This window comes from Lepus europaeus, chromosome 4, assembly GCF_033115175.1.
Source record: "Lepus europaeus isolate LE1 chromosome 4, mLepTim1.pri, whole genome shotgun sequence".
Taxonomy (NCBI): Eukaryota; Metazoa; Chordata; class Mammalia; order Lagomorpha; family Leporidae; genus Lepus; species Lepus europaeus.
Genome location: NC_084830.1, coordinates 8309305 through 8330964, shown reverse-complemented (window position 1 = coordinate 8330964; position 21660 = coordinate 8309305). Strand labels below are relative to the sequence as shown.

General features: G+C 50.8%; 1 protein-coding gene across 3 annotated transcripts in view; it reads right to left on the bottom strand.

Moving 5' to 3' along the window:
* ZFAT (zinc finger and AT-hook domain containing) overlaps window positions 1-21660 on the bottom strand; it is a 330215-nt gene that overhangs the window by 57992 nt on the left and 250563 nt on the right. For all 3 annotated transcript variants that reach the window (XM_062187952.1, XM_062187951.1, XM_062187953.1), the window contains one exon: window positions 11878-11966. In XM_062187952.1, the coding sequence (XP_062043936.1) occupies window positions 11878-11966 (89 nt within the window). The remainder of the gene's footprint in view (window positions 1-11877; window positions 11967-21660) is intronic.

Sequence of the window (21660 nt, the reverse complement as noted above, 5' to 3'; positions counted from 1 at the left end):
GGTTAAGTGAAGTGAGCCAGGCACAGGAGGAAAAATACCACATATTCTCATGTTTTAAGTGGAAGTTGAAAATAAAACAAACAAACCTCAATCTGAACACAGTGTAGTGATTACTAGAGGCTGAGATGGGTGGGGAGGAATACAAGGAGCTTGGACTGTGGGTACCAAATCAGAGGTACACCAAAGGAGTAAGCTCCTAGTTACACAGCGTAGCAGGAGACTAGAGTTCACAATAACCTAGTGTGTATTCAAGAACAAATCGAAGAAAGCAGCACCCAGCTTCCAGTCATAAATGCCAATGAAGGGGAAATGGTGATTACCCTGATTCGGTCAGGATCCACTGTTTACATACACAGAGATGTCTGTAGCTAAAAAAGGACATTATTGTGAATGATTTTTTAAATACAAAATGAGTAGGTTATTTGATGGTCTTAAGAGCAGATGTGACACAGCAGAAGAAAAGCCAACAGAAATCATGCAAACTGCAACACATGGAGACAGTCACAGCTTAGAGGATGGGATGCTACCGTTCTGAGCGGGAAAGAAGAAAGCAGAAGAAGCAGAAGGAATATTTAAAGAGATCACGTCCAAAACTGAGGAAAGCGAACAGATCCGACCAGGGGAAACACAGAAGAAGATACATCTAGACTTACTGATGCCAATGTGAGGAGAACCTAAAAATCAAAGAAAAATCTGAAAACCAGCCAGAGGAAAAAAATTCCCTTCCAGCAAAGGCATGTGATGCGAGTAGAAGCAACGAAGGACAAAGCTGGAACAGCTTCTCAGTGCTGTGCTCCTGCGATCGTCACCTTCAACACAGAGCAAGGCACTTCCAAGCAGAAACAGGACAGAGAGTGCAACTCCAGGAAGCCAGCGGGTGAGAAACGCTGAGATTATCCGAGCTCATGGAAATGTGTCAGGTAGAAGCCCAGACTTGAAGAACATCGGAAGAGCTAAGCACACAGATAAATTTACATTGACTCTGTTCAAATTTTTTAATGTTTAGTTTTTAATTTTTAAATTATAAAACTTTGTAAAAGTCATTTGTATATTTTAAATACCTTTAAACTATGGATAGATTAAATCAAATATAGTAACACTGTATGCTGAGTAGTTTTATAACATAAAGAGGAATAACACACATGACTACAAGAACATACACTGTAGAAGAGAAATACGAATTTTAGTGTTCTTATACGATTAATGAAATTGTCTAACATCTGAACTAGAATGTGTTTCAATAAAGATAATGCAATGTCTACAGAAATACTGAAAAACAGACACACAGAAAGGTATAATTTATAATTTAAAGACCAACAAATCCCAATTGAAAGATACTCTGTAGGGGCTGGCACACTGGTGTAGTAGGTAAAGCTGTGTGTCAGTTTCTTGTCCTGGCTGCTCCACTTCCCATCCAGCTCCCTGCTAATGCTCCAGGGAAAGCAGCAGAAGACGGCCCAAGTCCCTGGGCCCTGCACCCACACAGGAGACCCAGAAGAAGTTCCTTGGCTCAGCTCCTACTGTTGCAGCCATGTGGGGAGTGAAACCAGCAAATGGAAAATTCCTCTCTCTCTTCATAACACTGCTTTTCAAATAAATAAATCTTTTTTGTTTTTTTATATTTATTTATTTTTATGTGAAAGGTGAAGTTAGAGAGGGAGAAGCTGAGGCAGAGAGAGAGAAATCTTCCATCTGCTGGTTCACTCCCCAAATAGCCTCGATAGCTGGAGCTGGGCTAGTCTGAAGCCAGGAGCCAGGAGCTTCCTCCGGGTCTCCCACATGGGTGCAGGGGCCCAAAGACTTGGGCCATCTGCCACTGCTTTCCCAAGCCTATTGGCAGGGAGTTGGACTGGAAGTGGAGCAGCCAGGGTTTTTGAACCAGCGCCCATATGATACGCCAGCACTGTAGGCTGCAGCTTTACCCACTACATAACAGCGCCGGCCCCTCATATAAATAAATCTTTAAAAACATAAAGAGAGATGTTCTATAAAGTATCTGACTGGTAATTCTCAAAATTTCCAAGGTCATCAAAAACAGGGAAAGTCTAATAAAGTGTCAAATCCAAATAAAGCCTATAAAGACAAGTAATATAATGTGTTATCCTAATGGGATCCTGGAACAGGAAAAGAACATTAGGCTAAAAACTAAAGAAACCTGGTGCCAGTGTTGTGGCAAAGCAGGTAAAGCCACCACCTGAGACACTGGCATCCCATAAGGGAAATGGTCCGTGTCCTAGCTGCTTCACTTCTGATCTACTTCTCTGCTAATGGCCTGGGAAAGCAGTGGAAGGTGGCTCAAGTGTTTGGGCCCCTGTCACACACATGGGAGACCCAAATGAAGCTCCTGGTTCCTGGCTTCAGCTTGGCCCAGCACAGGCCATTGCAGACATCTGGGGAGTCAACCAGCGGGTGGAAGAATCTCTCTCTCTCTCTCTCGCTCTCTTTCTCTAACTCAAACTTTTAAAATAAATACATCTTTAAAAAAAAAAAAAAAAACTGGGGCCGGCACTGTGGCATAGCAGGTAAAGCTGCTGCCTGCAGTGCTGGGCATCCCATATGGGCACTGATTTGAGACCTAGCTGCTCCACTTCCGATCTGGCTCTCTGTTATGGCCTGGGCAAGCAGTAGAAGATGGCCCACGTCCTTGCCCCTGCACCCACGTGGGAGACCTAGAAGAAGCTCCAGGCTCCTGGCTTAGGATTGGCACAGCTCCAGCTGTCACGACCATTTGGGGAATGAACCAGCAATGGAAGTGCTTATGATATAGACTAACGTTAGAGAAGAGGGGCAGGTGCTGTGGTACAGAGGGTTAAGCTGCCGCCTGTGATGAGTCCCGGCTGCTCCAGTTTCTAATACAGCTCCCTGCTAACGCACCTGGGAAAGCAGCAGAAGACGGCTCAAGTGCATGGGTGCCTGCAACACAAGTGGGAGACCCAGACGGAGCTCCAGGCTCCTGACTTCAGCTGGTCCAGCCCTGGCTATTGTGGCCATCTGTGGAGTGAACTAGCAGATGGGAGATCAGTATCTCTCTTCTCTCTGACACTCTCCCTCGCTCTCTCTCTCTCTCTCCCTCCCTGCAACTGACCAGGACAGAGCCTGTGGGCAGAGTCTGCCTTAAGCTGCAGGGAGCTGTTCCTTCTGCTCTGGTCCCTCACAGCAACAACTACATCAAAAATAACCCTTGAGATAATTGTATCATTGTTCACAATCCTCAAAGGAGACCCTGGCTCTAAAAGGCAAAGGAGGGGCTGGCACTGTGGTGCAGCAGGTTAAAGCCCTGGCCTGAAGCGCTGGCATCCCATATGGGTGCTGTTTCTAGTCCCAGCTGCTCCTATTCTGATCCAGCTCTCCGCTATGGCCTGGGATAGCAGTAGAAGATGGCCCAAGTCCTTGGGCCCCTGTGTGGGAGACCTGGAAGAAGCTCCTGGCTCCTGGCTTTGGGTAGGCGCAGCTCTGGCCGTTGCGGCCATCTGGGGAGTGAACCAGGGATGGAAGACTTCTCTCTCTTTCTCTCTCTCTCTCTCTCTCTCTCTCTCTGCCTCTCCTCTCTCCATGTCACTCTTTCAAATAAATAAAATAAATCTTAAAAAAAAAAAAAAAAAAGGAATTCCTAAGCCCAACTAGGTTAGTAAGTAGCAGCATCAACATTTTGATCCTCCAGGCATGCAGGAGAAATTCCTACCCAGGGCAATTCTGAGTCAGAGTGTGTAGGCACGTGCACCTCTCACAGATTCTACCAATCTGACCCTGGCCAGGGCTGCAGTCACTCACACTGTCACCAGCAACGCCAGCTATTTCCTCAACGGTTGTCTCAAACTTTGAAAGGTTTTCTCATCTGAGAAGTGAAAAAATGGTATCTTGGTGTGGTTTTGATTTAAAAAGATTGATTTATTTATTTGATAGGCAGAGAGAGAGAGAGAGCGAATGAGAGGGAGAGAGAAAGAATGAATGATCTCTCTGCTGGCTCACTCCCCCAAGTGCTTGACAACTATGGCTACGTCAGGCCAAGGCCAGGGGCCCAGAATTCCATCTGTGGGTTTCCCACATGGGTGGCAGGGATGCATCTGCTGCCTTCCCAGGCACATCAGTAGGGAGCTGGATTAGAAGCAGGGTAGCCAGGACTTGAACTGGCACTCTAACCTGGGATACAGGCATCCCAAGCAATGGCTTAACCCACGACATTCACTTCTTATTTGATTTTGTTTTTTATCAGTGAGATTGAGTATTTCATCATGTTCTCAATCTGCTCCATTTATATTCTTACTTATTTTTCAACTGGGCTATTGGTAGCAGTTCATTTTTTTTTTTTTTTTTTTTTTTTTACTTGACAGAGAGAGAGACAGAGAGGGTCTTCCTTCCGTTGGTTCACCCCGCAAATGGCTGCTACGGCCAGAGCTACGCAGATTCGAAGCCAGGAGCCAAGTGCTGCTTCCAGGTCTCCCACACGGGTACAGGCGCCCAAGCACTTGGGCCATCCTCCACTGCTTTCCCGGGCCACAGCAGAGAGCTGGACTGGAAGAGGAGCAGGCAGGACTAGAACCCGGTGCCCATATGGGATGCCGGCGCTGGAGGCAAAGGATTAACCAAGTGAGCCACAGTGCCAGCCCCAGCACTTTATTTTTAATATGAGATATTCAGAAGTAAGATATATTAAAAAGCCAACATCATATGAAAATAAAAATAATCCCAGCTGTCCAATCAGTATGCTTTCTGGATTTTGAAACGTGCTGGAGCCAGCACTGTGGTGCAGCAGGTTAAAGCCCCACCTGTGACACCGAAACCCCATGAGCTACTCCACTTCTGATTCAGCTCCCTGCTAATGTGAGAGCAGTGGAAGGTGGCCCCATTGCTTGGGCCCCTGCCTCCCACGTGGGAGACCCAGATGGAGTCTGGGCTCCTGGCTTTGGCCTGACTCAGCCAGCCCTGGCCATTGCAGTCATCTGGGGAGTGAACCAGCAGATGGAAGATCTTTCTCCCTCTCTCCCCTTCTTCCTCTCTTTCTTTCCTTCCATCTCTCTATCCCCTCCCCCACTTCCTTCCCTCCCTCTCTCTCTCTAATTCTGCCTTTCAAATACATAAAATCAAATTAAAAAAAAAATAAAAGTATTATGCTAAAATACCATTCTCAGGCTTTGATAGCTAACAAGAATGCTAACAGAAATCTGGCATCATTTCCTAGAGAGAATGGGCCAATCAATCAAGTTCACAGAGCTATCAGGAAATAATCCCAAATCAGCTAACAAGGGAGATGTGAAGATGCATTTTGTATGAGGTTGTGATGCAGGCCCTGACCTGACCTCTCTCTGACACGCATCTACGAGTACCTCTTCTTCTTTCTCACGGGCACTACTCACCCCAACCTCAAAATTTCTCAGGACAGGAGAGAACACAGCACAACTGCTCTTTTTCAGAACCAGTAATTACAATCCAGTTTCACAGGCTGTGTGGATCCCAGTGAATTGTACATATAAATAGTGCTCAAACTCAGTCCCAAGGCCACCCCGTGGTACCAGCAGAGGACTGGCTCCAGGACCCCTGTGGACAGCAGAACCCGCAGACGCGGGCTGGGTGTTCGGCCTGGCAAGTAGGAAACCAAACGTCCCTGATCAGGGTGCCTGGGCTCGATACCCACCTCCGGCTCCTGTCACCAGCCTTCTGCTAGTGCAGACCCTGGGATGCAGCACTGATGGCTCAGGTGAGCCGGTTCCTGCGACACCATGCAGGAGGCCTGGATGCAGTCCTCAGCCCCTGGCTGCAGCACTGGTGCAGGCACAGCCATCGCAAGCATTTGGTGAGTGAATCCACAAATGAGAGCTCTCTCAAATGAAATAAATCCTCAAAGATTTATTTACTTATTTAAAGGCAGAGTCGAGAGAGAGAGAGAGAGAGAGGGGGGATCTTCCATCCACTGGTTTAATCCCCAAGTGGCTGCAACATTCATGGCTGGACCGGCTAAAGCCAGAAGCCTTGAAAGTCTACCTGGGTCTCCCATGTGATTATGGGGACACAGGACTTGGGCCATCTTCTGCTGCTCTCCCAGGCATATTAGCAGGGAGCTGGATTGGAAGTGGAGCAGCTGGGACTTGAACTAATGCCCATATGGGATGCTGGCATCACAGGAAATGGCTTAACACACTGTGCCACAACACTAGCCCAAAATGAAATTTTAAAATAATTTTCTTAATCTACAGGTGAGCAAGCCCCTTATATAAAATGGCCTCATATTTGCATATAACCTACACACTTCCTCCTGTACACTTTAAATCATCCCTAGATCACTTGCAACACCTAACACAATCAAATCCTATGGAAAATGAGGGGCCTTTCAAAGTTCATGGGAAATGCATAGTATAAAAAAAAAAAAACTAAGCTAAGATTTCAGAAATGATTTTGAACCAACATGAACTTATTTTCGAACTCCATTTCCCACAAATTTTTGAAGCAACTTATCATTGCTATAGTGTATTATTTAGGGGACAATGACAAGAAAGTATACACAAGGCTCGGCAAAACAAGAACCCTCGAGTGTCCCTGATAACTGGAGTCAGTTCTGGATTCGTGGACAAGGAGGCTGCTGGGTCCAGCTCCACCACTGAGAACATTCCCACCAACAGAACCGCGTGTCCTGGAGCCAGACAAGGGGGAGAGCCCCACGTGCTCCCTGCAGCAGCCTCGCGGCCTCACATGGGGTGTGTGGGCTTGTTTATCAGCAAGAAGGCAAAGAGCTGAACAGCAAGATGGAAGAAATGCGACTATTCCTGGCCTGCTTCACAGCCGTCCATCTTGTCCAGGGACCTCCTCCGGCACCCGTGTCAGGTGAGAGGTGACAGTCACACCCCAGGGGATGCAGGGTAATCACAGCTGCAGGACGTGCAGACAACCTCTCCAGGACCGGTGAATTCCCGGCATTTTATAGCCCTTTGCACGACGATGCTGATCAGGGTTACTCACAAGAGCAAAACCGAGAACAGCTGAACTACCCAGTTACGAGGCACACGGCTGATTAAAGAACGGTGCTTGTCCTTCAGCAGCCATTAAATGACACACAATTCCGTGAAACGAGAACAGCCTCTGAGACGCTGCTCGAGAAAGGCGGCACTGGTAATCGCACACAGGCCCTCAGGCCTTGCCTGTTCCTGGGGGGCTACACTGGCTCCCCTAGAAGCAAAGGATTCCCAGCAAAGCCTACGGCCCATCAGACAGCTTCATCAGCAGGAGATCGGGTGCCCTAGTCGCCATCACACAAAGCTGCACCTACACAACGACCTCAACCCTCTCTGGAAAGCAATGCATCCAGGGGCCAGTGCTGTGGCACAGTGGGCTAAGCATCTGCCTGTGGTGCCAGCGTCCCATATGGGTGCTGGTTCGAGCCCCGGCTGCTCCATTTCCAATCCAGCTCCTTGCTGATGGCCTGGGAAAGCAGTAGAAGATACCCCAAGGGCTTGGGCCCCTGCACTCATGTGGGAGACCTGGAAGAAGTGCCTGGCTCCTGGTTCCTGGATTTGGATCAGCTCAGCTCCAGCTGTTGCAGCCATTTGGGGAGTGAACCAATAGATGGAAGACCTCTCTCTCTCTCTCTCTTTCTGCCTCTGCCTCTATCTCTCTGTAACTGTGCCTTCCAAATAAATAAATAAATCTTAAAATAAAAATGCATCCAACACTTCCAGGGGAAAGCAATCCACAAACATTTTCCAAGTCTTCTTTGGTGGATACAGATTTTCTTTGTAAAATTAACATGCAAAGAAAAATGTAATTTTAAAAAGCAATATCGGAATCTGCCTTTATTATAGCATTGTTCTGGCACAAAGCATATACAGGAAATTATTAATCTAGATCTAAAGCAAACTGGTTTTATCGTGACGCCAACTGCAATAGGTGATTGCTTCAGGATTCTTTTTTTTTTTTTTTTTTTTAAGATTTATTTATTTATTTGAAAGGTAGAGTTACAGAGAGGCGGAGGCAGAGAGCGAGAGCGAGGTCTTCCAGCTCCCTGCTGTTGGCCTGGGGAAGCAGTGAAGGATGGTCCAGGTGTTTGGGGTCCTGAACCCATGTGGGAGACCCACAGGAGGCTCCTGGCTCCTCGCTTCAGATCAGCCCCGCTCTGGCTGTTGCAGCCACTAGGGTAGTGAATCAGAGGATGGAAGAAATCTCTTTGTCTCTCCCTCTCCCTTTCTATAATTCTCCTTCCAAATAAGTGAATAAATATTTAAAAAATAAGATCTGATGCCTCATGCTGCAGATAAGAAACATGTATGTGTGCTATGCATCTTCTAACCTTGATGAAAACGATCTACCGCAGAGGAACAAAGGAAACCGGTGGGGGGACGTGGTGGGCAGAACAGTGCCCCTGAGGAGACATCCACGCCCCAGCCCCAGGAACCTGCACAGACTTTCCTCCTCCCAGCTCAAAAGCACCGGGCTTGGCAGGTGGCATTCAGCAGTCAATCAGCTGACTCTGGTACAAGCACACTACCGTGGGATAGGTGGGTGACCCCGAGGGCACCACGAGGCCCTGAGGGATGGAAGAGGCGGTGGAAGGGGAGAGTCAGAGAGGAGCACTGGTGCGCGCACAGGGTGGGAGGAAGGGCCGCAAGCCCAGTGAAGCAGCAGCTCCAGGAGCCAGGAGAGGGGTGCGCACTTCCCCTAGAGCCTGCAGAAAGCAGGGTGGCCCTGACAGCACCTTGGTTTTCACCCAGGGAGGCCCATGTGGGGTCTTCAGGCCAAAGATTTATACACTCTGACCAGGATGGGTCACGCAGAGTATGGAGTTCTGAGCTTCAGAACCACACGGTAACAAACGCGTGTAACCGATACAGTGACCAATCACTGGTGGTAATTTGTCACGGCAGCACCAGGAAGCTTGTGCAAGGACAGGACGGGGCGCAGACACGGAGCGGATGAGGGCTACTGCCTGCACAAGAGGAAGAAATTCCCTTTTTCTCCATTAATGTGCAGTGAAGATGTACTCCAACGTGTAGGCCGAGAGCAATGAGGCTGGGTTCAGTGCTTCCCACTCAGGCGTGGGAGCACCAGGTGCGGGAGGAAGCCCAAAGCCACAGGGAGCCCAAGGGAAACCAGCCATGACCTGAGGCCTAGCCCAGTGGAGCAGCACCAGGGCCCGGCACCGGATGCCAACGGTGTGATGGCAAGAAATGACCACATGTCACTGCCCCTTGTAAAACCAGCCCCCAAATCCACCTCCTCTGCACCCAAGACAAACAGCCCACAATCTAGGAAGCAAATAATGAGGGTTCCAGGGGAGACCAACTGTTTCAGCTATGGCTGGTTAGGAAACGCAGACATCCACACTGGAAACCAAGGAGGTGGGCGGAGGGATAGTGTTGTGGCGTAGCAGGTAAAGCCGTCACCTGCAATGCCAGCAACCGATGTGTGCACTGGTTCGTGTCGTGGTTGCTCCGCTTCCCATCCAGCTCCCTGCTCATGGCCTGGGAAAGGCAGCAGAAGATGGCCCTAGTGGCTGGGCCCCTGCCACTGACGTGGGAGACCAGGATGAAGCTCCCGGCTTCTGACTTTGGCCTGGCTCAGCCACGGCTGTTGCAGCCAGCTGGAGAGTGAACCAGCAGATGGATGATATCTCTCTCTCTCACTCACTCACTCTCTCTGTAACTCTGATTTTCAAATAAATAAAATAAATATTTTCCAAAAGAGAAAACAGAAAACCAAGGTGAGACTCCAATTCTGGAGTCGTTAGGAAAATAATTAACCTCACTGGCCCAAGCATCTCACTCATCAAGTGGGAGCCTCCTTGGCTCTCTGTTCTCTGGCATAATTGTACTGGTCTAAGAAAACCTAGAGTCCCCCAAGGAAACACATCTATGCACTGTGAAATGCAAAATAAAGCTCTTCGTTTTAGTGATGCACGACATGTGTGTAGCACTGAAGAGCTTCCAGGATTCGGACACCATGACAGTCCTAGCAAGTGACGTGTAGGTCCCAGCAAGAAACTCGTGTCCATCAATGAGGATAGATGTTAAAAGCCACTCATAGGGGCCGGTGCTGTGGCATAGTAGGCTAAGCCTCTGCCTGCAGCACCAGGTCTATGGATGCCAGTTCATATCCCAGCTGCTCTTCTCTGAATCCAGCTCTCTTCTATGGCCTGGGAAAGCAGTAGAAGATGGCCCAAGTGCTTGGGCCTCTTTACCCATGTAGGAGACCCAAAAGAACCTCCTGGCTCCTAGCTTTGGATAGGCTCAACTCTGGCCATTATGGCCATTTGGGGAGTGAACCGGTGGATGGAAGACCTTTCTCTCTGTCTCTCGCTCTCTCAGTCCATAACTCTACTTCTCAAATAAATAATCTTTTATTTGTTTGTTTGTTTTTAAAGACTTATTTATTTATTTGAAAGGCAGAGCTACAGAGAGGCAGGGGCAGAGAGACAGAGAGTGGTCTTCGATCCACTGGTTTACTCTCCAGTTGGCTGCAATGGCCAGAGCTGATACAAAGCCAGGAGCCAGGAGCTTCTTCTAGGTCTCCCACGTGGGTGCCGGGGCCCAAGGACTTGGGCCACCTTCTACTGCTTTCCCAGGCCATAGCAGAGAGCTGGAAAGGAAGCGGAGCAGCCAGGACTCAAACCGGTATCTATGTGGGATGCTGGCACTGCTGGCAACAGCTTTACCCACTGCGCCACAGCACTGGCCCCAATAAATAAAACTTGAAAAAAAAAAAAAAAAGCCATGCATCATCAACAGCCTTGTACCCATGAGTGACAGAAGATACAACGCTCAAAGTACTAGACTGGGAGAGGATGAAGTCCACCTTCTACCTCCTTCACGATGTGGATATGAAATCCTAGAGGCCCTTACTGCTCACAGACACTTAGGGCTTCAACTGCGCCAGGAGAAACCATGGGAATTCATCTCCTGCCAGGCTGTTCTGGGCATGAGAAGAGCTTGCTGTTGGGAAGGTCCTCAGCACGTCACAAGTGGTGAGCACAGTCATCTCAGCGGCTGAGGTCTGTGCATACGCAAGACACTAAAGACTCCCAGGTGACCGGCTGCCTTCTGCGGTTCCAGTTCATGCATCAAACAGATGGAAACATAGGGGAGATGAGCGCTGATGGACACGAAGTTCCTGCCTGGTGCCAGCACACGACACAGGACGGGCAGGCTGGCAGTGTGGTGGCCAACAGCCCCTCGGCCTTCCATGATTCTCTGAGGTTTAGCGGTAGGCACAATTTCAAAAACCGCTTTAGAGCAGCCTGTTTGCAAATCTCAATGACTGCACCTCCATGTGTCTGCGTCGGCAGCATCATCAGTTTTAAGGGCAAGGCTGGCCAAGTGCTGAGCAGGATTCTTTACAGAACAAGTTACTGGACCATGGTGCTTGTTATCAGTAACCACACCGTCAGCACTGGCTACAAGGCTATGACCACCCACACTGAAGAACACTCAATTACAGGTATTGAAGGAATGCAGGGAGCCACCTGGGCCCCTTGCTGCATGCTGGGGACTGGGCTGGTGACTCCTGAGTGCTACCCCTGCTCTCACAACAGCCTCCCAGGTGGGTACCGTGACACCTGCTTCTCAGTAAGTTCACCGGAGCTAATCCAGGATCCGATGTACCACACTCATTCCTCTCATCACTGCAGGTGTTTAGGATAGGAAATGCCTTCTCCTCCATCTGCAAACTCTCACCCTGTTCTCTGACTTGGCGTCAGAACAATGCTACCCACATGGACAGAGCACACTGCACAGGCCTCAGACCCTGCGCAAACCAGGGACTGGCCCGGGAGTGAGGGTAACCCCAATAGCTACTGAACGCAGGCTCCCTCCACCCTCACCTTGAGAAGGGAAGCCTCTGGCCTCCTGCACCGACCCCCCCTCCCCTCCCCCACCCCGCCCACGCCATGTCTCTTACCTTGAAGGAGGCGTGCTGCTCCATGTGCCGCAGCAGCTGGGGCTTCTGGGCCGCCGTGTAGTCACACACTGTGCACTTAAACTGCTTCCCTGGAAAGAAGCAGAGGACAAGGTGAGTGTCGCCAGGCCGGCAGCCTGTGGGCGAGGAGTCGCAGCACAGAGCCAGGCACACAGTCCTGTCCCTTGCTGGGAAGGAGTCCGGCCGTCCTGGGGGAGCTGACGGTTGTGGGGGGACACAGGTGCGAGGCAGCAGGCTCAGTCTTCAGCAGTGGGCGCGGATGGGAGCTGGGAGGGGTCGGCCAGCTCGAGCTGCTGAGGCCCCACAAGCAACGGCACCCAAGCAGGCTCCTGTAAAGTCAGGTGAGCCCCGCTGTCTGGAGGGGAGGGGAGAAGCTCAGAGGACTGGACCATGGGGTGGTCAGGAAAGTGCGACAGCTGCAGCCTCCTTGTGGAATACCGGGTGAGGGCTGCACTAGTCCAGAGCTGACTGGAGAGAGCGCGCCAGAACCAAAAGGGCCTGGGGGATCTCACTGAGGTGCTCGGTCGCCACCCCGGGAGCAGAGTGACCTTCCGGAAGGGGCAGGATCTGTGACAGAGCTCCTAACGCTGGCAGGAGTGGAAACGGTGATTCTGAGGGAAAGCTAGAAGGCAAACTACAGAGAAACGTACCACGTGGCCGTCTCTGGCAGGCCCACACGTGAAAACAAAGCAATGGGCGTACACGGGCACATAGCATATTTGCTCCTGATTGTCAACCTGCAATCACACAGACCTGTGCAACCCTCTGCCCCTGCAGTAAACTGCTCCACGAGCAGCTCTAGGCGTGCGAGCGTCCTCGGTAACAACCACTGCCCTGCAGCCCGGCTCCCCCGAAACACTGGCTCCTTCTCAGACAGGCTGAGTAACACTGCCAACAGGTGCATCCCCTTTTCCTCACCTATGCGCTCTCGAACCCGAGGAAACAAACTGCGAATTGTGTTCTCAACAAGGTCACCAATGAACTCCATGGTGCCGAGCCAGGAAAGGCCTTGAACCCCTCTTCTACTGTTTGAATCCACCGGACGGTGCTGATCATCCACGCTCCAGGAATTCTGGCCTCTGAAGCCACAGCACTGCTGCCTCCTGGGCCTCCCTGAGTACTGATTACGAGTATCCCCGGGGCAGCCAGCTTTCACACACTGACGCTCCACGGTGCTCCGGCCGCATTCTTCTTGCTCTGCAAGTTCCTTGCATGTAGCGCTCTCCCTTACGGGCTTCTGTAAACCTGTAAGCCAAAATCTGCACCTTCCACTCTGATCTCTTCCCTGAACCTGGGACCTGAGTGCCTAACTGCCTGCAGGTCTGGCCACTTCGCTGTCCCACACCTCCTAAGCTGGACTCACTGTGTTCCTCACCAAATAGCTTCTACCTCCAGCCTCCCCTGTCTGTCACTCACGTGGTCACCCAAGTCAGACACCTGGCCCTTTCTCAACATTGCTACAGCCCTTTCACTCATATCACTCTCAGTATGTGGTCTCATCGCCTCTTCCCATGTCTGTGGTCTATGTCTAGTCCTAATTCCACTATTTCCACAGTATTCTTTTCACCTCACTGCTTTCCCGAGTCAACTGCAAAAGCTCCTAAGTTGGTTTCCTTGCCTTCAGGCAACCCTCCCATCCACCTGTCATTCATCCATCCCAACTCCCCATCCTCCGTCCAGATGACAGACAGCATAAACCATCCTGAGTTCTGTATAACCCGCCAGTGATGCCCACTGCAGAATGACATTGAAGTTCCAGGGCCTGGCACAAAAATCTCTCTATAGAGTCAGAACTCCCTCCAACAACACACCTTCCAACTTCCTCTTGTGCCTGTCCTTCTGTGCTTGGGCGCTGTCACACAGAACTCCTGGCCTGTGTGACCTCACATTCCCCAGCCTTTGCAAACATCCTCAATGCCTGGGATTCACTGCCTTTCAGCATTGATCTTTCTTTGCCTTAACTCAAGCTCAAGTTGAATAACATCTCCAGGACCTGAGCTAAGAGCCAGCCCCTCAGCCACTCTGCATGCCCCCACTGGCCACTGGCCACTGGCCACGTGTGTCAGCTTGTTTCCTGACTCTGCCTTGCACTCACCTGCTCTCGAGGCAGAGGCTGCTGCCAGCTGACCACAGGCAGAGACCATGTATTACTCATCCGGATACCCCCAGAACTTGCATGTATGCACACAGTGAATAGATACCATGTATTTCATTAAAATGATCTGCACATTACATGATGGGAGCAACAAATGGATACACACATCATACACATCTTAGTGCTACAGTTGTATGATTGTATCTATCACTCGCCCATGTATTTCATTAAAATGATCTGCACATTACATGATGGGAGCAACAAATGGATACACACATCATACACATCTTAGTGCTACAGTTGTATGATTGTATCTATCACTCGCGGTGAATGAAGCCCAAACCCTGGATTTTACCAATTCGGCAAGTCCAAAGCAGAGTGAAAACTTCTGAAGGCGTTCAAGTTATAAAAAGAACACTCACGACTTTTTCTTAAAGGCAGTGTCAACTTTTTCCAACTGTACTACCCGACACTTCCACACATTTCAGTATAAACTCAACTACGTCCACTTCTGCACCAGCCTCCGACTCATAAACACAACATCATCGAGCCAAGAAGCCTGAGCAAAGCAGTGTTGGGTTCCAAACCACCCCAGTGGGGGAGGAAAGCAGACAGAACCATCCTCCAAGGTGACAGGTCTCACCACTCATCATCAAACACTCAGACCAACGAGTGAAGGATGAAGCACTGAAATTAAGCCCTGACAGGAAGCAATGGGAGCAGCTGGGCTGGCGATTGGGAGCAGCCCTTTGCACCTTTGGTTCTGCAGAGATGGGAAAGGAGGCAGCGCCTACCTCCGTGCCCCAGTGAGCCTGCAGAGCCTAGTGACAGCTCACATGTTCTCAGCAGCCCCCATCCAAGGGGCCTGGACGAGCACTTGATTAATCTTCAGCTGCCGGATTAACATAATGGACTGTAGATTCACGACTCGTCATGAAACAGCAATAATGCCTGGAGACGATCCTGGATGTTTCTGATCAAGAGAACTACCTGGGAACGGCCTGGGAAGCACAGGATCAGGCAGGTCGATGGACCTCAAAGGGCCGGTGGACGGGCATCGAATGTCTGTGTGTCAGGTGCAGATCCCACAGATCCCAAGAAAAGGAAAACATCACAAGGAGGAAAGTGGTTGCCTTTCTAAAGTCAACCCCTTTCTCCCACAGCACACGGGTCTAGCTGTGCCTACCGGGCTGTACAGCCCCCTGCGCTACACTAGGCCTCAGGGACTGCAGCCTCACTGTGTGCCAAAGCCAGGCAGACCACACAAGCAGGACTCACCAGGGCCTGCACTCACACCCCAGTCACAGACACAGGAGAATCAGAGCCTAAGAATGCAGCACAGTTCCATGGTGTGTGTGTGTGTGTGTGTGAAAAATCATGCAGCAGCAACGGTGTGTCTGTGCCACTCAACCTAAAGGCAGCTGTCACACAGACAGCAGCCCTGTGGAACCACCCAGGAGGCCAGCGGCAGGGGTGCTCTCTTTCTGGCTCTGTGCAGCTTTGCCCTGTGTGGCCCCAGGCCCTGTTAGAAAGTGGAGCGGTCACCCAGCTGCTACAGGGGTAGCCTGGGGCACCAGGCCTGAAGATACCTAAAAAGTACCCCTTGGGAAACAAGGCCAGGGGTGCAGAGAGGACTGGGGTGGACCCCTCCCCGCCACGCGACCCAGGGAAGCTGCAGACAGTGCCCCTCACTCCTGCCACTTTCCACCTCCCTGTTTGTCTCAGACAAGCAAACGCCTCGGTTCTCATTAAGCCAGCCAAAAATAATACACCGAAAACAAAAGGTAAAAACAGAGCAGGGCAAGCGGCGGTAAAGCTGTGGGAAACGGGAGCTGTGACAGCATCAGAGGCCTTCAGTCCCGCCCCCAGCAGCTGCTCCCAAAGCCTCCCAGGGCTGCCAGACCCTGGGGATGGGCTCCATGCAACCCTCTGAGCTCAGGTCCTGCCACACCCTGTCCACTCCAGACACACCCATCCCACCTCCAGCCCCCAGGCCTCGCTGGGGCCAGAGCTCTGCTGGCTGCATCTCCCTCAACCCTTCCAAAATTCATCCTGCTTAGGAACCCCCGCCCCATGACTCACCTCAAGCACTCCTCTGCTTACAGGATCTCCAGATTTGTATATTCACTTTCACAATTTTTCCCACTATGACACTTTGTCGTGCTGCCACTGTGACACAGTATCCATGTTCTTTTTGTTTTTGTTTTTTTAAGATTTATTTATGGGGGCCAGCATTGCTGCCTAGAGAGTAAAGCCACTGCCTGTGACGCTGGCATCCCATATGGGGGCTGATTCAAGTCCAACTGCTCTACTTCCCATCCAGCTCCCTAAATGGTCTGGGAAAAGCACAAAAGGTGGCCCAGGTCCTTGGGCCCCTGCACCTATGTGGAAGACCGGAATGAATGAAGCTCCTGCCTCCTGCCTTCAGCCTGGCCCAGCCCAGACATTTCCAGCCATCTGGAGAGTGAACCAACCGGTGGATGGAAGATCTCTCTCTATATCTCCTCCTCTCTTAGTAACTCTGACTTTCTTAGAAACAAGTCAATCTTTAAAAACTTTTTTTTGTTTATTTTACTTTGAAAGGCAGAGTTATGAAGAGAGGAAGAGACAGACATTTTCCATCTGTTAATTCACTCCCCAAATGGCCACAAATGTCTGGGCTGGGCCAGTCTGAAGTCTGGAGCTTTATCCAGGTCTCCCGCATGGGTGGCAGGGTGCTCAGGCACTTGGGCCATCTTCTGCTGCTTTCCCAGGTGCTAGTAGGGAACGGCATACGAAGTGGAGCAGCTGAGATTCGAACCAGCTTGCACACGAATGCCAGCATCACAGGAGATGGCTTAACCCACTGTACCACAACACCAGCCCGAACACGTTCTTGATTTATATTGTGGTCATCATCTTTCACCCTAGCCAGGCTTCTGGCCTCTTGGCAGTGGTCTCTGCTTCAGCTGTCACCAGTATCCACTGCAGTATCCAAAGGCCTGAATCTCCAAAGCAGCAAACTCATTCACCTGTGGTTGGTTGTCTGCCACCTGGTAGGTGGTGGGAACCTCAGGGTCCTGAGGGCCTGGAAGTTCGAGCACTGGCAGGAGGGCACGGAGCTCCCTCTTTGAAGTCTGCTCAGCCACAGTTCTGTCCCTCTCCCTAATCAGCAGGTCACAGCGAGCCACCGACATGGCCCTGCCCACCATTCCCCCACTCCAGCCACAGTGGACAAGTGACCCAAGCTGAGCCAGGAATCTGAGCAGCTGGGCAGGAGGCAAGACACACTGCAACAGCTGTGGCTGAGTTTTCACTCTGCGGATGGAAGCTGCAAGCAAGCCCGTTCGCAGGAGGTGGGGTGGTAGCGAGGAACACGGACAGGATGTCAGCAGGAAGGTCAGGAGGCAGGGAGCAGAGAGGACCCACACCAAAGCCACTGGGATGGCAATGTTCAGCCACTCTGTGAGCATCACTGAGCGGCCCCTGGGGACAACAGGGAGCAAGGCCCTCGGGCTCCGGGAGCTCATTATCAAAGTGGACAACCAGCAAGCATGCCAAGAATAATCACAAACCACACGGCCAGGGCAGGGGCTGGGCTGATGTCAGGCTGAGATAGGGGGCTGAGGAGGACCAGCCACATGAGGTGGAGACAGTTCTAAGAATGTCCTGGGTCATTGTGGGATCACTGGAGCCTTCGCAACAAACAGCCCTGTCTGCACGTCTTCAAGTGAGTCTGCCAGCAGCGAGCCAGAGTTCTAACAAGAACAGCGTTAAAGAGACCAGCGAATGGGTGGACAGAAAACACCAAGACCCCAGAAGGCCAGCAGACCAAACAACTCATGCGGGAGAAGGTAAAACCAGAGATTCGTACTCAAAGAAAGCCCAGCGGCGTTAAACATGCAGACAGCACTCTGAACCAATACTGCATGCAGCCTCATTTGCGGCACCGGCACACCGGGTTCTAGTCCCAGACGGGGCGCCGGATTCTGTCCCGGTTGCCCCTCTTCCAGGCCAGCTCTCTGCTGTAGCCCGGGAGTACAGTGGAGGATGGCCCAGGTCCTTGGGCCCTGCACCCCATGGGAGACCAGGAGAAGCACCTGGCTCCTGGCTTCGGATCAGCGCGGTGCACCGGCCGCAGCGCGCCGGCCGCGGCGGCCATTGGAGGGTGAACCAACGGCAAAGGAAGACCTTTCTCTCTCTCTCTCTCTCACTGTCCACTCTGCCAGTCAAAAATTTTTTAAAAATAAAATAAAATAAAAATAAAAATAAAATACCTCTTAATTTTCATAACACCTGTTCAGTCTTAGGAATTATAAAAAAATAGCACTGTAACATACTGGTAAAATGGTAGCGTTTGATGCTCACTGAACTCAACAAACTGGTCAGTTTTAGTGATAAGAAAGGGAAGAGGCCCAGCGTGGTGGACAGTCTCAGGGGAACCGCTGCTTGTCCTCGGAGACAGGCTTTAACTTTTGCAAATGGCCAGAAGTCTTCTGGAGCCCAATCATGTCACTAAGGAGGATGAAAAAAGGCTGAGTCACACCACTTATGGAGAAACACTCTTCCGGGGAAGGCACTCCAAGCTCATCGCAAAACCACCGCCAAAGTGGAAAGAAGCTAACGTTGGGGACAAAACTTCCTTGGCCACAGCTGCAGAATTCAGAATCTCAGTTCTTACAAAATTCCTCTTCATAGATCCAGAAGTACAAGCGGGAAAATCCAAAATTATAGCAACCTAGAGGAATCTCACAAGCATCATGTTAAAGGGAAAAACTAGAAACACTAGAAACATATATTGTATGAATCAATCTATATAAAGTTCAAAGACAAGAGTGGGAGTTCAAAGACAAGAGTGGGAGTTTATCTATCTAGTGGCTGAGAGGCCTGCATTCCACATCAGAATACCTGGGTGTGGCTCTGCCCCCTGACACCAGCTTCCCACCAATGGGCATTCCTGGGAAGCAGTGGTAATGGGTCAGGAAACTGGGCTCCTGTCACCCATGGTGGGAGAGCCAGACTGCACTTCCAGCACCTGGCTCCAGCCCCAGCCCAGCCCTGGCCTTTGTGGGCATTTGGGGAGTGAGTCTGCATCTGGGTGCTATGTGCGTGTGTGTCTCAAATTTTTAAAAATTCAAAAAAGAGCTCAAAAACAGAAAAGCCAAGTTATGACACTGGAAGCCAGAGCAGTGGCTCCCTTCATGAACAGAAAATGGGGAGTCATTGCGTGGGGCACCTCAGAGGGGCTGGCAACGTTCTGCAGAGACACAGGTGTGCCTCCTTCGAAATACCTCATTGGGTTCTACTCCTACAAAGCTGTGTGTGTGTTACATTAAAAAGCAGAAAGAGCCAGCGCTGCAGCTCACTAGGCTAATCCTCCACCTGAGGCACTGGCACTCTGGGTTCTAGTCCCGGTTGGGGTGCCAGTTCTGTCCCGGTCGCTCCTCTTCCAGTCCAGCTCTCTGCTGTGGTCTGGGAAGGCAGTGGAGGATGGCCTAAGTGCTTGGGCCCTGCATCAAGAAGCTCCTGGCTCCTGGCTTCAGATAGGCGCAGTGCACCAGCTGTGGCGGCCATTTGGGGGGTGAACCAATGGAAGGAAGATCTCTCTCTCTCTCACTGTCTAACTCTGCCTGTCAAAAAAAAAAAAAAAAGAAGGCAGAAAGAAAAATAACCCAACCACATAAAACAGGCCATCTGGCCCAGACAGTTCCCAGGCACTGGCATCAAATGATCAAATTCCTCCAGGAAAGGCAAGACACGTCCTGCAGACTGAGCATCAGCAGATGTAGCAGGCTGCTGCCCGTAAGAGGGAATTCCCGCTCATCGTGACGTGCCCATGCTTTTAAAGGATACGTTTATTTCAGTGCCGAAAAAAATGGAAATCCATGCATATGAGGGGTCTTTCAAAAAGCTCATGAAAATGTGTACATGAAAAACCTATACATGGATTTTTTTAAAAATGCACCAAAATAAACCTATATATTTTTAAATTAATTAATTAATTAATTTGAGAGGTAGAGTTACAGACAGAGAGGGGGAGAGACAGAATGGTCTTCCATCTGCTGGTTCACCCCCCAAATGGCTGCAAATGGCTGGAGCTGAGCTGATCCAAAGCCAGGAGCTTCTTTCAGGTCTCCCACATGGGTGCAGGGGCCCACGCACTTGGGCCACCTTCCACTGCTTTCACAGGCCATAAGCAGAGAGCTGGATTGGAACAGAAGCAGCTGGGACACGAATGGGCAGCTGTATGGGCTGCCGGCACCACAGGCAGAGGCTTAGCCTACTGTGCTACAGTGCCAGCCTCTAAACCTATCTTTTAATTTCAGTTCTTTACAAACATTTTGAGGTATCTTCTGATTTCTGTTCATCTCTCAGAAGGTGTGGCACCATCTTTGCAAAATCTTTCCCCGTTTCCAATTTCTCCTTTGGAAAGAGTCTATTTCTTGGAACTCTCGGGCCACTGTCCAGTGGATATGACTGGCCAGTAGAGCAAGGCTGACCTATGACCTTTGGGGCACTGCCTTGGCCTGACAACCAGAAGTTGGCCGAAGTCAAGCATCAGCAAACAGTAATGAGAGCATGGGGTCTAGAGGCCGACAGTCCTGAGCTGTGCCCATTGCCTGGGCCAACCGCAAGTGCCTGCCTTGCTAGGGTGGGGAGAGGGCAAGAAAGGCCGGGCACTCCTGTAGCCCTGTGTGGGGTCAGGTGGACAGAGGCACACCACACCCACAGTGGCAGGCTGGTCTGCCCACGGAAGCAAACAGTGAACAGCAAGGTGGCAGAGGGGGCAGCCAGAGCACACGCCCTGCTGAGGATGGGCTCAGAAGCCCAAAACCACCCTGGTTACCCTGAGCTTCTGAAAGGTTCAGCACTCTAAGCCTCCTTCTCTGCCCCTCAAAGGCAGTCTCCCCACATTTGCTGGGTGGTGGACAGGACCCCATCCAAGGTCCATGAAGCCCCACCTGGGGAAGGGCAGAAGGAGCACACACGGCACCTGCCGCCTCCTCCGTGTCTTACTGTCCCCGCGTCTGCCTGATGAGCCTCCCTGGGGATGACTCCCACTGCCCAGCTGCTTTAAATAGAGTTCTATATAACACGAAGGAGGAAAGGAGCCGTGGGAAACCCTGAAACTGCCCCCTTCAGCTTCTGGCATTTGGATTCCTTCGGAACACAGAGAGCGATGGGAAGTGCTTTCCGACTTGGGGCAGCTTGTTCGAGCTACCTGTCAGATGAAAGCACGCCTGGCAAATCAAACTTTGTGTGCACCTCCAACTGGCAGGGGCACGGAGGTACTCGGAGAAAGAAAGTCCACAGATCTCAACTGTGATTAGCAATAATGTCCAGAGGCATGAAATGGAAATGCCTCCTTATGACTGTTTATCCAGTCTTACTGAAAAAGGAGGTGTTTTGCATAAGTAAATTTTCAGCCGTCTTCAGAAAACTGACCTTATCCTTTTCTCAGAAAACTTTTACCCTTTCCAGCTGCCATACTCTTTAAATACTAACAACTGCACTGTGCCTTCCTAGTGAGAGAACATTTGAGAGAAGAGTGATTTGATCTTTCCTAGGTGATGTAGATGAATCGCTGCACACACCCCTTCTCACTTGGTCTGGAGCTGTTGGCAACATGAGAACCCTGACCACTACAGGGATGGGTACATGAAGCAACAACCCTTCCCACAGGCCCACGG